This window comes from Lagenorhynchus albirostris, chromosome 18 (assembly GCF_949774975.1).
Source record: "Lagenorhynchus albirostris chromosome 18, mLagAlb1.1, whole genome shotgun sequence".
In the NCBI taxonomy this organism is placed as follows: Eukaryota; Metazoa; Chordata; class Mammalia; order Artiodactyla; family Delphinidae; genus Lagenorhynchus; species Lagenorhynchus albirostris.
Window position 1 is genome coordinate 9,436,813 of NC_083112.1, and position 13,796 is coordinate 9,450,608.

The following is a 13,796-nucleotide window of genomic DNA, read 5'->3' on the forward strand; positions in this document are numbered from 1 at the left end:
TTTGACCTGTTTTATTTTGCTTGTGAGTCTCACAAAGGGCTAAAAGCATTTATCTCTTGGAAATAATCTGACTTTAACCTTAGACTAGTGTCAACCATAACCTGAGAACTGATTAAATGTAAAGACTCATATATGCTACATCCAAACCGTAAGGGAGGTTTAACTGAAAAATGCAGCTCAACCTCTTACAGCAGAAACATCATGAATTCCCTGTATTTAGCCTCCAGCAACATGTATCACTAGTTTTAACTTAACCTATTCACTCTGACAAAATAATATTTATTTAGTGGGTCACCACTTTATCCTGTTTTTACAAGTGGTACTTGTTATAATCCTTTTCGAATTTCCAATATTATAAACTCCTGAAACACATTTAGTACAGAATTCTCAACAGCAAGAATCTTTTTCGAGTTGGATCAATTCCATGTCAAGGTCCACTTCATGTATATGTTGCTAAAAACTCAAAAGTCCACAGGCCAAGTGTTTTTTTCCTAAAGAATTGAGGCTTGGACCATTAAATACTTACAGTTAACTGTTGAACAACACGGTTTGACCTGTATGGGTTCACTTAACAGGCAAATTTTTTTTTTTTTCAATAAATACACAGTCGGCTCTCCCCATACTTGGGTCCTGAATCTGCAGACTCAGTGAACTGTGAATCCTGTACTATGTTTATGATCGTGGTTGTCTGAATCCTCGGATGCCCAACTGAGGATACAGAAAACCGACTATGGGACTTTAGCATCCTCGGTGGGTCCCGGAAGGAATCCCACAAGGATACTGAGGGACAACTGTATAACCATAACAGTGCAGCTAGAAAAGAGCCATGTGTTCATTTCTAATACCATCCCCTACTTTGCAACTATCTTTAGCAGGATATGTTGTTAAATCAATACTTGCTTTTCTCAATGATTAATTATAGGGGTTTTGCTGAGAATTATCAACTTCACATCACTTAAAAAGTTCTAAGTGAAAATATAAATTTGTTGAATTAAGCTTACGCCTTGATTTGGTTGCTTACTTTTCAACAGTTAAAGTACATTGCATTAAAATACATTTCCTTTTATTTCTAGTCATTTTAACACATTTGGATTTCATATATCCCAAGGAAATGCTTTCTTTTTAAAAACACCTATATATAAAATAAATTCTATTGTTACCTTTTCATTTTAAATTTATTAAAAGTACATTGAAAGTTTTTTATATCCTACATAAAACCCTATTGAGCAGGAAGATTTTGATGTCAAAAACGTATTTTCAAATGCATAAAATATAGCCTGGAGATTTCCATATTGAAGTGTGAACAAAGTTTACTTCCGGAGAGGAAGGTAGAATCATAACTTTTATATACTTCTTCATGCATTACTTGTACAATTAAAATTCAATCTACAGAATTTTGTTTTTTAGGAGGATGAATGCACTTGAGAACACTGATCTACCTTGTTCCCACTTACACTGATAGATGTGGAGGAAGGTCTCGCTGAGCTTGTTGGTGAAAAGAGGCTCAGGAAGGTCCCGGAAGAACTGCTTCACCATATCTGCCACGTCGTAAGCGGATTGGTCGTCATAGCTGACGTTCTCAGGAAAGCTCTCGTTCATTTGACGTAAGGCATGGATTCGAGACTTCACGCCTGATTTTCGAAAAAGACCCACCTGAAACAAGACACAGTGAGTGTTAGTGAGGCCGCCTTTACCCCAGACTTCCTACTGCAAGCACGCTGACGGAGATGAGAAGGCAATAGGACCAGGACTCGATGACTTGGAATTGCATCCAAACTAGTATATTGTAAATTACTAACTTAGCTACTTCGGGCAGTAGCTGAACACTGACTTCCTCTCCCATGAAATGAAAATAAGAATAATAGCCCACCTTACAGGGCTCCTGACAAAATATACGTGATTGTGCTTTGTGACTTGTCAAGTCTTACAACATGGTAGACGTTATTTTTTTATTCATTTATTTAACAAGTAATGATTAAATACCCCCTATATATCAGGCATACTTATATCTTCTAAGAGTCATTAGTGAGCAGGTCAGACAAAATTCCCTACCTTCTGGTGTGTATACTTTAGTGGGGGTTTTGAGAAACTTCTGTCAATGGAAGGTTTGGTGGATCCCAGATAGGTAACCATATCCAGTGCCCCTTTGAGGGAGAGGTTTATAGGGAATATGCTCATGAAACAAAATATCGTTCAGCACATATTTTGATTGACAGGTCTTATATGCTTTTCCTTCTTCAGAATCCTTGTAACATATGCTTCTCATATGATGCACTTACTACTCTACCTGGTTAGCTATTATGTGTAGAAGCTATGGCTGTAGTGAGAATGATTCCTAAATGGCTTTTCTTCAGACTTCAAGACACTGTATTATGCCTTTTTCATCCTTAGGGCTTAGACTCCTCCTCTGCTTGATAAATGAATGGAGCAATAAGGTACCGTGGGGATAATGCCCCTAACAGGAACAAGCCGGGGGGAGCAGAGCCCGATGAGGATGGAGGTTCCTGCAGTGGTTTCCAAGTTATGCTGTAGGCTCTCCCCAAGTGGACCTGCCATCACCCCAAAAGAACTGAGCTTCTTTGGGAGCCCAGGCTTATGGTGAATTCGTACGTCTACTATTTTTAAATGCCTATAGGCACTGAGTTTCTCAAAACTGGTTCTTCAACCCTCAGTCTCCACTCTTCACTCCCCAAGGGCTCACTGGTTGGCCCACTTCCACATTCCCAGTGGTCAGAGAGGTGGGCAGCGGCCTCGAGTCAGCGCTGCTCTCCCTCCTTATTCCTGGAGAGACATGCCAGGTTGTCTCACTGGCTGCTCTGTGTGCCAGGCCGGCCTCGACCCAAGCTCAGGGGTCTGAAGCGAGCTCTCTTGGTTGCTGCTATAAACAGAGAGCAGCGCCAATTCTTTTAAACTGCGTAACAGCAAGGGAAGAATTCCAGGCAATTAGAGAATACTCAGGTTTTTGTATACGTCAGCTGAATGGATCGCAGGGGCAATTATACACCGCTACTTTTTGTGGCAATAAAGACAGAATTCTTAGTAATACTTCTTGGCATTCCAAGGCTTACCACCCTAATTTCACAGAACAGGATATTAAGGCATAGTGTCACTTAAAATATTAATTGCTTTCTTTTTTATTCTTAAAGTTTGGAATGTCTAGAAAATGCAAAACATTGCCAAGAAGAATCTAAAGAGCATTTCTCTTCCTCTGGCAACTACTCCAAGTTTCATCAAAGGGCATGAGAAGAAAGCATGTCCTGTCAAAAGAAAAGTTCAAGATGTCAAATGAGTGATTATCGAAGTGAGATCCAGCCTTGATGTGTTTACATCTCAACTCTTCGGATTCTGGAAGGAGGCCCGGGACCGTGCCTCAGGGCTGTGCTGCGCGGGAGTTCTCAGAAGCCAAGTGCCCCAGAGGTGAATTCCTCAGTGTGACTCACAGTTATCCTCCTGTGAGTTGGTATTATTCCATTTGAGAATTCCTGTTATTATTATGTTTTAATGGTAGAGAAATATTGATCGGATTCTATAAAAAGAATAAAGCAGACAAGTGTTTGTGAGGACATTGCAGAACGAGATTCCTCTTTCGTCCTCTGTGTCTTGCTGGCTTTGATTCTGGGTGCACAGTGACGTGCAGGTACACACACATCCCAGTGATGTTTTCTTTGTATTGCTTTGTTTCCAAGTTTCTTTCTAGTTTCAGCAAATATTGTGATTTTAATTATTTTAGACATGTCTGGAGCTCTCCAGCTGCGGGCTCCGAGCTGCTTGTTCTGACTTAGATCTCACAGGATGTCCAGAGGGTTGTCAGGTATTTATTTGTTCTGCCTCAATTTCTGACAATAACCTTCCCGTCCCACCCTTATCATCCAAGGGACGTGGGAAATATCTGTGGGTTCTGGGGATTTTTGTTGGAAGCACCAAAGGAAAGTTTTTTTCCTAAGCCTAATAAAGTAAAGGTGGTCTGAAATCAGACTCCAGATGTTGGAGTGGAGGATGGCGGAAGGGAAAGACGGTAAGGGCGCCTGTCTTCAAAGATGTCACTGAGCTAATGTAAGAACTAACCCTGGAACTGTCCTGCTTCCTGCCTTCTTGTCATGTGACCGTGGGAATTTTCTATAGTTAAAGCCATTTGGGGGCAGGGCTTCTGGTCCCTGGAGTGAAAAACTCCCTGGGCGTGGTAAATAGAAGCTTCCTCTAGTGATGTAGAGGTCCTGGAACCAGAGAGAAGAGCTTCTCCTAGCCATCATCATAGAGCAACCAGGGGTGTTGGCCCATGGAGTTGGCAACCATCATTTCTTCTGCAAAAAGCTTTCAGAGCAGTGATAAAATATGCATTTTTGGCTAATTTTTTTTTTTTCTAAGTAAAAAGTGGAGGACCAAAGAAACCACTTTAAAATGGCTTTCTTCTAAGGGCACCCTTGTCATCATAGCCAATGGGAGGCACCTCCGGACCCTTCAGCTTCATTACGAGGAGGACCCAAGATGTGTGAAATGTCTTTCATTTGCTTCCGTGTCTGTCACTGGTGGGCGGGTGACCTGGGTAGACACACGGGGACCCACACTTGGTTTAACGTTCTGCGGTCACCGTTTTGAAATTCTTCATAATTTATTTGCACTTTCGTTTTGCACAAGGCTCCACAAATTACACAGCAGGGCCTGCTCTCATGTACCTCGAAAGCACGGCTCTAAGACTCTCTTAAAAGGTAAGAATAGAGGTCAGCAATGCGAAATCCATTTTTTAAGCTTTTCTCTTGCACATAATCTCTCATTTTAAAGATAAAAGGATGAACAATGAGTGTTGCTCTGATCTAGTTTTACTTTCCTCTCTCTTTAGTCTTCTACCCAAAAACTCAGCTATGAGAAAGCAAGGACTCAAAGTATAATTTAAACAGATAGGCGCTGGAACATCACTTATCTTACCCGAGGTAGGCAGCAGGGAGGGTGATGAACAGGCGGCAGGTCGAGGACACTTGTACTGAGTATGAAGTGTCTTCCCAGCATAATTGGGCTTTTAAGACTTACTGCTCCATTAGAAGGAGAGCCTGGGCATGAGTGCTGCATTAGAACTCAAATTTCATCTAAATAATATTAAATCTCCTACTTGGCATCCTGTTTATGCTAATCCTTGCAGCACTTAATGATGTTTGTCAGGACTTGCATTTCCTCTTCTTTAGGGATGTGCTCCTCTAATGAAGAAAAGTTGCTTTTATTGAGGGAGAGAGAGAGTTTCCTAAGAACAGTATGTGGTGGGTTCTTATTTGGAGCACTGCAGGTTTAGCCACTCTCTGCCGTGACTTCATATTCATCAGGGGCTGGGTATAACCTATCCTTCTGTGCAGTTGATGTAGGACAGAAATAAAGCTCAGCCACAAAGCCCGCTCGTCTCACAAACTGCTGCGTCTGAATACAAATGGTTCAGAACCGAAGGCCAAACTCCCTATTTCATCTCCAGCCAGCTGCCAGGGCAAAATGGATACACTGTGTTTCCTCATGTGGAAGCTGTCCTGCACTTGGGGGTGCAGGTGGAACGGTGGTCTTGTTTCGGGACCCTGTAGGGCTGACTTCAGCTGTTTGAGATGAATGTTTGAGAAAAATGTGTAGCATGAGGGAGAGAAGCTGAGCTTACTGCAGGAAGCCTCCCTCCCTGGGATGAGGGGCTGAGCCTTGGGACAGTCTTGCATGGTGGTTCGAGGGGACCATGTAGAGGCAGGCAGGCAGCAGAGAAGCCAGTTAAGGGGGGTTTAGAGGAAGAGTATTCTGAGACCCTCTGGTCTTGCACGGCCGGGGGGCTGAGATCTCAAGAGCCTGTGTAGACCTGAGTCTTCCCTTCAGAGGAGGTGCCGTTGGTGAAGGAAGGACCCTCATCTCGTGTGTGTCCGCTCCTTCCTTGTGACTCTTGTCCCTCCTCTTTCTTTTCTGATTCATTGGCTTTTATTTGCTCGAGTTTGCTCTTAAATCTCTAAAACAGTCTTCCTCCTGAGCCTGGTTTTCTTCGATTCTTATTATGTTTCTCTAGCTTCCCCTTGTCCCTTCCTATGACCACCTTCCTTCTTCACAGGGACCAGAGGGGGGCTCTGTGTGCTGCCCACACTGTGTGCTGATGAAGGGGAGGGACATACAAGGTGGGGGCCCTGCTGGTGTTGGGTACCCCATAAGGGGAGGAACTGGATTCCACGAAAGTCCCTTTGACATCTTGAGGATTTTTTCTTTTGACGGATACAAGAGAAGGGTTGCCTTGTTCATTGCGGTTACATTTAGAATCAGTATTTATGTCTATGAAATGAGTCTTTTTTCTTATAAAGCTTTGCCAGCATACTGTTTTTCAGTGTGGCGTTCTTCCAGATTTTAAAAAAAAAATAGTTATAGGCCTGAAATGGAGGCTGGGAATAAGCCAGTGAATAGAGATTGAGCGGGTTTCGGTGCCACTGTCCTTCTCTCTGTTCATATGACTTTGTCTTCAAACAGGACACTGGGCCCAGTAACAGTAGTGATGCCGGTGATATTCATTATTCAGAATCTGCAGGGGGCGGGGTTGGTTTCCATTCTACATAAAGACTATGCGGTGAGTAGAGTGGTGGTATTACAATGCATTTATACCCAATCTTGTTCGAGAAAGAATTCAAGGTGACTTACAGTGATCTATAAAGTACAGTAAGATGCAATTAAAGATAATAGATGAGAGGACTAGAGCAAAAGGAAAATAAAGATAGAAAAGGTTAGCAGGAAGTAGGAATGAGGTTCACACACAAAATTCATGCCCCCAAACTATATATATTTACTACAGGCAGAACATGCATTTGGCTTCAATAATTCTAGCAGCCAGTGTAGAGAGGAAAACATATCCAGCTGAATGAGTCTGGTGTACCTCATATAAATACAGACCAGTTATCTAAAAACAACCATCTTTTCAGGTGCTGGGGCCAGAGAAAAAAACTCTTTCATTCTTACAGAAAAGACACCACATGATATAATGATCAACATCATCAACACAATCCTGAGAGTGAATTCATCAATGAGTTGTTTCGGGCCACTTTTCAGAGTGTCCCTCAATGCTAGAGATGGCATCACCCCAAAGTCCACTGGGACAAGCAATTCTAACAGGTGGTAGCAAAGTGCACTTGTTAAAAACTTGGACTCTGCAGATAGATCTTCAAGCAAGTGTTGGCTCCACCATTGCCTCCTAGGGGCTAACCCTGCCCAGGGTGGATATGGGATTAAATGAGGCAATGCTTACAGGATACTTAATATGATCCCTGAAACATGCTGGGCACGCAAGAAAGGTTACTGTTATTGAATGAATGGCACAGATGGCCTGCATTTACTTTAAGCATTCCTGAACAAACACTGTTTTCTCTGAGTAGAGCTTTTGCTGATAAGCATCAGCTAGCTGGCTATCCATTAGAATGTTTGGAACAGAATATTTTCTATGCTTGGTAAAAGGCAGAGCCGAACACTCTAAGGGAACCGGCCAAGAGGGGAGATGAGTCTTACACACCCTTAGGAAAACTGAGAAGCTTGGAAAAACATGTGTCCGAATAACAGGCTACTCTCCACAAAATACAATCTTGGGTCTGCACTAAGTAAAAGTACAACTGAAGCCACGAAGTCCTATGCCAGAGGGCGTGGTTGCAGTACTGGCAGGGCTGCAGAAGAGAGTGATTAGAGTGGGCGTTTCCAAGTATTCACTTGAGCCCACCTCCCCAAAAAGTTTCCTCAGTAAAACACCCACAGACCCTCTACCTTTGATGAAGGTGTGCTTTTGATAAAAACTCTAAAATGAAAAAAACCCCAAATCTAACACTTAACAAACCAGATTCAATGGATTGCTCTACTGGGATGTTATTCACAAGTCAGTTAATATTGGGGCATCTGCCAAAGATGAGCACCATTAGCTTTAGACAAGTGGTCCTACCGCCCTTCTTTCTGGGAAACAACACGCAAGCCATCCAGGCCATTTCTCGAACAAAGCAGCCATCACCACCACAACAGGAACAGCAACCACTGTTACCCTCACTATAACGTCTAAATATGAAAAAATGTAGGCATGGGTATTACCTAGATTAGGAGTGGGAAGGGAGAATGGAATAATGCATTTAGTTCAATCAGCAATGGCATCGAATGAAGAAGTTACTCTCATTCTTACTGAAAACTGGTATCGGATTCATTAAGAGACCATCTTGATTCTTAGCGTGATCTCAGCATTGGGGTAGAGACAAGCATCAGTTCATGAATTCGTGTAGCTCAGCTCATTCCTGTCCGCTGAACCCAAGGCCAAGGGAAAATCAATGAGAAGTGCAAATAATCTTAGGTTGGCACAGATTATTCACAGGGCATTACAGAGTATGATGAACAAAAGCCATTATAGAATAGTTGCCTGAAAATACCCCCACTACTCAAGGCTGTAATTTATCAAGCAGAATTTCATTTTGGACCGAATGTCTAACAGAGAAACTAATGAGTGTTAATTCCGAGGAGCAAAGGCTTGGCCTGGTTAATTATAGGATGGGTTGCTTTCTGGGCCAATCAGAGTCCACCATTGTGATGCCCCCCACAGTCCTGGAGACAAAAATGATCTCCAAGACTTTTGTTTAGCTTGAGCTTTTTAATCAACTCCACAAGATGAGGGAATATTTAATTTAGCTGATATTATTTTCATATTCTTAAAAGATTTTTTGATGTGGACCCTGTTTAAAGTCTTTATTGAATTTATTACAATATTGCTTCTGTTTTATGTTTTGGTTTTTTGGCCCTGAGGCATGTGGGATCTTAGCTTCCTGACCAGGGATTGAACCCACACCCCCTGCATTGGAAGGCGAAGTCTTAACCACTGTACCGCCAGGGAAGTCCCTATTTTCCTATTTTACTTGCACATTTAAAAAAAAATAAATAAATTTTTTGAAAGATATAAATAAATTTGTCATGGTGCTGCTTCAAAAAAAATTTAATAAAGGGAGATATAAAGACCTAATTCTGGTTTTAAAAAAAAAGACAAAGAGGGATAACAGAATGCTGTGAAATTAATGGTGGCACTGAGACCATAATTAAAAGGAAATGCAGTAGACAGCTTTACTCTCAGTTTCGGGGGAACACAAATTAGCCATCACGGGTACAAATGATTCACATTAGCTTTCTGCAGTCACTCCAGGGTGTCCTTCAAGTTGCCAGTGAGGAAACATCCTCACACAGCTTGACAAGGATGTCACCTGGTCAGATTAAATACTGACCTACAAAGATCACAAGGCCTTTTATTTTGGAGAGGCATGTCTTGTCTGATCCTGGACAGATCTGGCTCTGCCTGGCACTCCGTACAGCCCAGGCTGTGCTTGGGATTTACGACCCTACCTGATCGAGGCAGTTGCTGCGTAGATACCTCAGGGCTTGCTGGATACTCTGTGGCAGGGGCTGTCCCGTTCTCTGGACATGAACGATGAGAGGAATGCCAAAGACTGTCTTGTCTCTGTAATCAGGAACTTTCATCCTCTTCATGAACTTTGGAACTGCCCTAGAATTCACAGAAAGCAGGTCATGCACGCCTCGTGGAGCACACTGTGGGGACAGGCTGTGAGAGCAAGAGGGAAGCCAAGCTTTTGTTGGCATATTGGACAAGCACGGGGGGATTCAACGTTTCTCTCTTAATTACTCACATTACATGGAAGGACTGTGTGTGCCCCGTGCCTCTGTTAGACCTCTACTATTAAACAGCGTGACTCACGTTAGCAGAATGGATTTATGGCCCTGCTTTCAAATCAAGTGCTCGACTTTCCAGTTTAATGGTGATAGACACACTTCTCGAGTGATAAACACTTAAACGTCCCCAACAAGACATAACAAAACAAATTAAAAAATACATCAAGAAGAAGAAATCTGGTTGGGGTTGGGGGAGAAAGACGGGGAGAGAAGATAAATCACATTTCTAGACTATATCCTTACTTTTCTAAAACCAGTTGTACCTTTTAAAGGAGATTTTAATACACAAGCATATATTGACTTAACCACGCAATTTATAACTTTGTAAAATATTTTTATAAAAGCATTGCCGATTCTTCTATATGACAATTAACAACACATTTTATTTTTTTCCAAATCCACCAAATCATCTAAAATAGGTCCACATTCAAGTTCCAACATATGCTTTTGTCAATTCCTTATTCCAAAGGTTTCCTGCATATTGTTGTTTTCATTTGCCAGTGAAATAAAAGCAGAACTGCATTTGAAGAGTTCAGTGCTCTTCGAATGAAGCAGTGCTGTAAGTGTTGAGCTCTGCATTGGGCCAGAAGGTGCAAGAAACAGATGTTTCTTTGCAAACTGCCAAAATTACTTGATGGCAAGTTTATTTTTAATGTCTCTGTTCACAACTAATTACTCTTTACTTGTCCTTTTTTCTTCTTGGAGCCTGACTGCCTTCCCTGGAAACTGACAGAGAGCTACAACTAAAGCAATGCTTCCTGCAGGCTACATCACATCGAAGCTTTGGATCGAAGCTTTGGCAGCCCAGAGGCGGGCAGTTAGGCAGAACTCTGGGCATTATTTTCAGGAGATTGGCAGTGAAGGCAATGAACGGATTCTTCAGAAATCAGAAAGTAAATACTGAAGTGTTCGCGATCGCACCCTGAGCCCTGGAACAAACAGTCCCCTCCTAGGTGAATGGGCTACGTACCATGTCCAGCCGTGTTTGTTGGACATGGAGTGCTTTTCCATGATGGCCGTGAGGCGAAGCAGGGAGAAGCGCTGGAGCAGGTTCAGCTGGCCGGCTGTCTGACCGCTGATGTGGGGCGACGCCGTGGACGGCTGCGGCTGGTGTGAGAGCTGGAAGCTGTTCCACCGGAGTCGCCTTTACCGGAAAGACCGTCAGAGAAGCCAGTCACAAAGGGCACGTGTTATCGGAAAATACAGGATGTTATTAATTGTTAAGTAGCTAATCAAAATAGGTTCCGAGCCAAGAAAACCACCAAGCAAATGGAACAGAAGACACAAAATGTACAGAATAAACAGAAGAAACTATTTTTCGCAAGTCTGATAAATCTGGAAAAAGTCATTATCTGTTTCATTAGGAGGCTTAAATAAGTGATATAATAAATTTTATGTGTTTGTTTATTCCTAAACTCATTCCCAAAGTGTTGAAAGCAGCTGAGACTGTGCGTGTGCGTAAGAGAGAGAGAGACATTCAGACAGACGGACAGACAGTGACAGAGAGAGAGCCAGAGATCGCAAACGTTTGGGAGCTGTAGAGTACTGTCACACTGCTGTCTTGTCTCCGCACTCTGACTGGTGAGCAGCACTGACGAAGCACTACTGAAGTGATGACACGTCAGTCAATGAGCCCCGAGAGCCGTCACTGCCTCAGTGAGAAACCCAGCAGCACATACAGTAGGCTGTTCCTACTGCTTAGGCCCTGCCAGGGCCATTGTCTAAGGAGCTTCTGAAATGGTCGTTGTACAACAGCTTTTATGTACGTAGTAATCGGCATTTTCAAGCCAAAATAAACTTATGAAGTGTGTATACACCTTAGATCTCAGAAATTTCTCATGGAGTTTTTTAAAAGTTTAAAATTTGGGGTAGAGATGCTGTGCAAGGTCATGGGAAGGGCCTGTGCACAGGTCATGGACCTTCTCATCAGTGCTTTGCACATAAGAAGCTCAAAAATTTTTTTTTGCATAAAACCAAGATTGAATTAAAGGGTAAACACTAGGAGAAATGAATGTGAGTTAACATGGATTCAATCACCACAGTATCTGCACAAAAGACATACTACTACTGTTCAAATAATCCCCAACCACATACATCACTTAGGACAGTGTTAAATATTTAGAAGGTACTCTATAAATGTTTGTTAAATACATAGACCATAATTATTATGAAATGGATTAAACATCATTTCACAAAGTCATGCCACCAACCTGTTTGGCCTGGTCAGAGAGGCCCCTACTCCAGAGTCCCTCCTTTCTCTGACCCCAGCAGCCTCTGATTCATTAAGAGACGCTCCATCTCTTTCCACGTCACTGGGTGTCGTCCGACCTTCGGAGACAGAATTGCCTTCGAAATCTAAGGTGATCTGACTAGGAGGGGGAGAGGGGCAGAAGCCAGCTTCTCCGGACAGCGCGTTGTGCGCCTGCAGTTCGGGGAACAGGTTTTTGGACCAGTCATCCACTACCTCTTGGAGCCCGTTGACATGATGCAGAATGTCGTCCAAGTGAGGGAAGAGATCGTCCTTCTCCAAGTCCAAAAGATCCCCGGTGCTGGCATACAGGTGGGAGCCAGGGACGTTGTCATAGATGCTAACTCGACTCGCTCTGTGGCAGGACGCCATGAGCCTGGGCTCCCCGGCCCCAGGGCCCGGTCGTCTGCCCGGGGAGACGTTTCCAGTCCTCCAGTTAACCCCGCTGCTATTGTCTGTTGGTGAGAGGCTTTCGATAGAGAGCGCCTTGGGGAACGTGCCTGGTTTGTGGTCCTTGGGAATGTGCACCACCAAGTTCTCTTGGGAATGAAACTCGCGTGCGTGGTTTTGGTCCCCTGCACCCCGCAGTGCCGTCCCCGCCAGCACATCCAGGTCTTCTAAGTACATGCCCCCGCGCTTGTGGGCCTCCTGGCATCTTCGCTCCTTCAGGCCGGGCGTGCTCACCCCGCTGCTGCTGTTTTCCGACGGGCTGCTCTCACAGCTCCATTTGCTGGGGCCCGGAAGCCCTGTTTTGCAGGCAGCGGGGGGTGAGTTCTGGAGATCTCCATTTGGAATCTGGATGCACTGCATGGCCTTGAAGGACTCGGGCTCCTGCTGCAGCACCGGGCCGCTGATCACCAAGCCCCCGGTCCGCCCGGACCCCTTCTGCCTTCCCTGCGCTCCTTTCCCTCGCAGTGTTTCCATGCGTTTCAGAAAGGATTTGGCTCTGGCCCGGGAGGGCTTCTCATTCTTTGGGTGCAAAGGGTGCTGGAGACCGTCTCTGGGGGACGGCGGGAGGCTGCTGCCGCCCAGCGTGGCGTCCAGCACGGCTGGGCCGTGGGCGCAGTACTGCCCGGGGCCGTCCAAGGCCTCCCGGCCGGCGCCGTAGCTGCCCGGCTGGCTGCGGCCGTCGCTCCCGCCGCTGCTTTCGCTGTGAATGGAGCAGACCTCGGGCTCGCTCAGGTCGGTGAGGACGCTCTCACTGCTGGTCGTGTTTCTCATCGTAATGTCTCCTGACGACCCGTTTCTGTCTCCGCCGGGAAACACTGCGTGGAGGTCGTCCACGCGAGACCACCGGCGGCTGGTCCTTTGGAAAGTCCATTTGTTGCTGATGCAGAGATCTTCCTCATCAGAGTCGTCACCCTGGGAAACATCAAGGATGACGCGCATTTACAGGTGGCTGGGATGGAGAGGGGAATCTAGGCGAGCACAGGCCCGGTACCCCCACCTCCTTTTTCTCCTTCCTTCCCTGTCGCGCGTGCTCTCTGGGTTTCCTGGGCACCTTCGCTGGGTCCCTCCACCGTCTTTATGGTCCCTACACCCTCTTCCTTCCCAGTAGCTGGAAGATTCCTTCCCAACCCGCAAAGCTCTCTTCCTTTCAGTTTGCCTTCCTTCCTCTCTGAGAAGCTTCCTTGCCTGATTACAAAGAGGGCGTAATTACCATCCTCGAGACAGCCTAAATATAAAACACCTGTAGTTCTCCTTTTCGCATAGAAACTTAATCCTGCCATAAAATGCATTTACTTCTTCCCTGAAACCTCTTCATGGAGCCCTAGGACCATATTTCCAGCTTCCCTCTTCTGAACCTCGGAGCCAACACTCCTTAGTCTCCCAGACTTGATTCTTAGCATATGTTCCC

At 44.6% G+C, this 13,796-nt stretch overlaps 1 protein-coding gene and 1 long non-coding RNA gene across 5 annotated transcripts in view; one reads left to right on the forward strand and one right to left on the reverse strand.

Annotated features, from left to right (window-relative positions):
* Positions 1 to 13,796, reverse strand: part of STARD13 (StAR related lipid transfer domain containing 13) — a 222,332-nt gene that overhangs the window by 11,913 nt on the left and 196,623 nt on the right. For all 4 annotated transcript variants that reach the window (XM_060129563.1, XM_060129562.1, XM_060129564.1 and 1 more), the window contains exons 5-8: positions 11,901 to 13,300; positions 10,661 to 10,834; positions 9,346 to 9,505; positions 1,455 to 1,653 (exon numbers count right to left, since the gene is read on the reverse strand). In XM_060129563.1, coding sequence (XP_059985546.1) covers positions 1,455 to 1,653; positions 9,346 to 9,505; positions 10,661 to 10,834; positions 11,901 to 13,300 — 1,933 coding nt within the window. The remainder of the gene's footprint in view (positions 1 to 1,454; positions 1,654 to 9,345; positions 9,506 to 10,660; positions 10,835 to 11,900; positions 13,301 to 13,796) is intronic.
* Positions 1,473 to 10,558, forward strand: LOC132509016 (uncharacterized). The gene is made up of 3 exons (XR_009536853.1): positions 1,473 to 1,668; positions 3,147 to 3,417; positions 10,396 to 10,558. It is a non-coding gene; the product is annotated as an uncharacterized LOC132509016 (long non-coding RNA).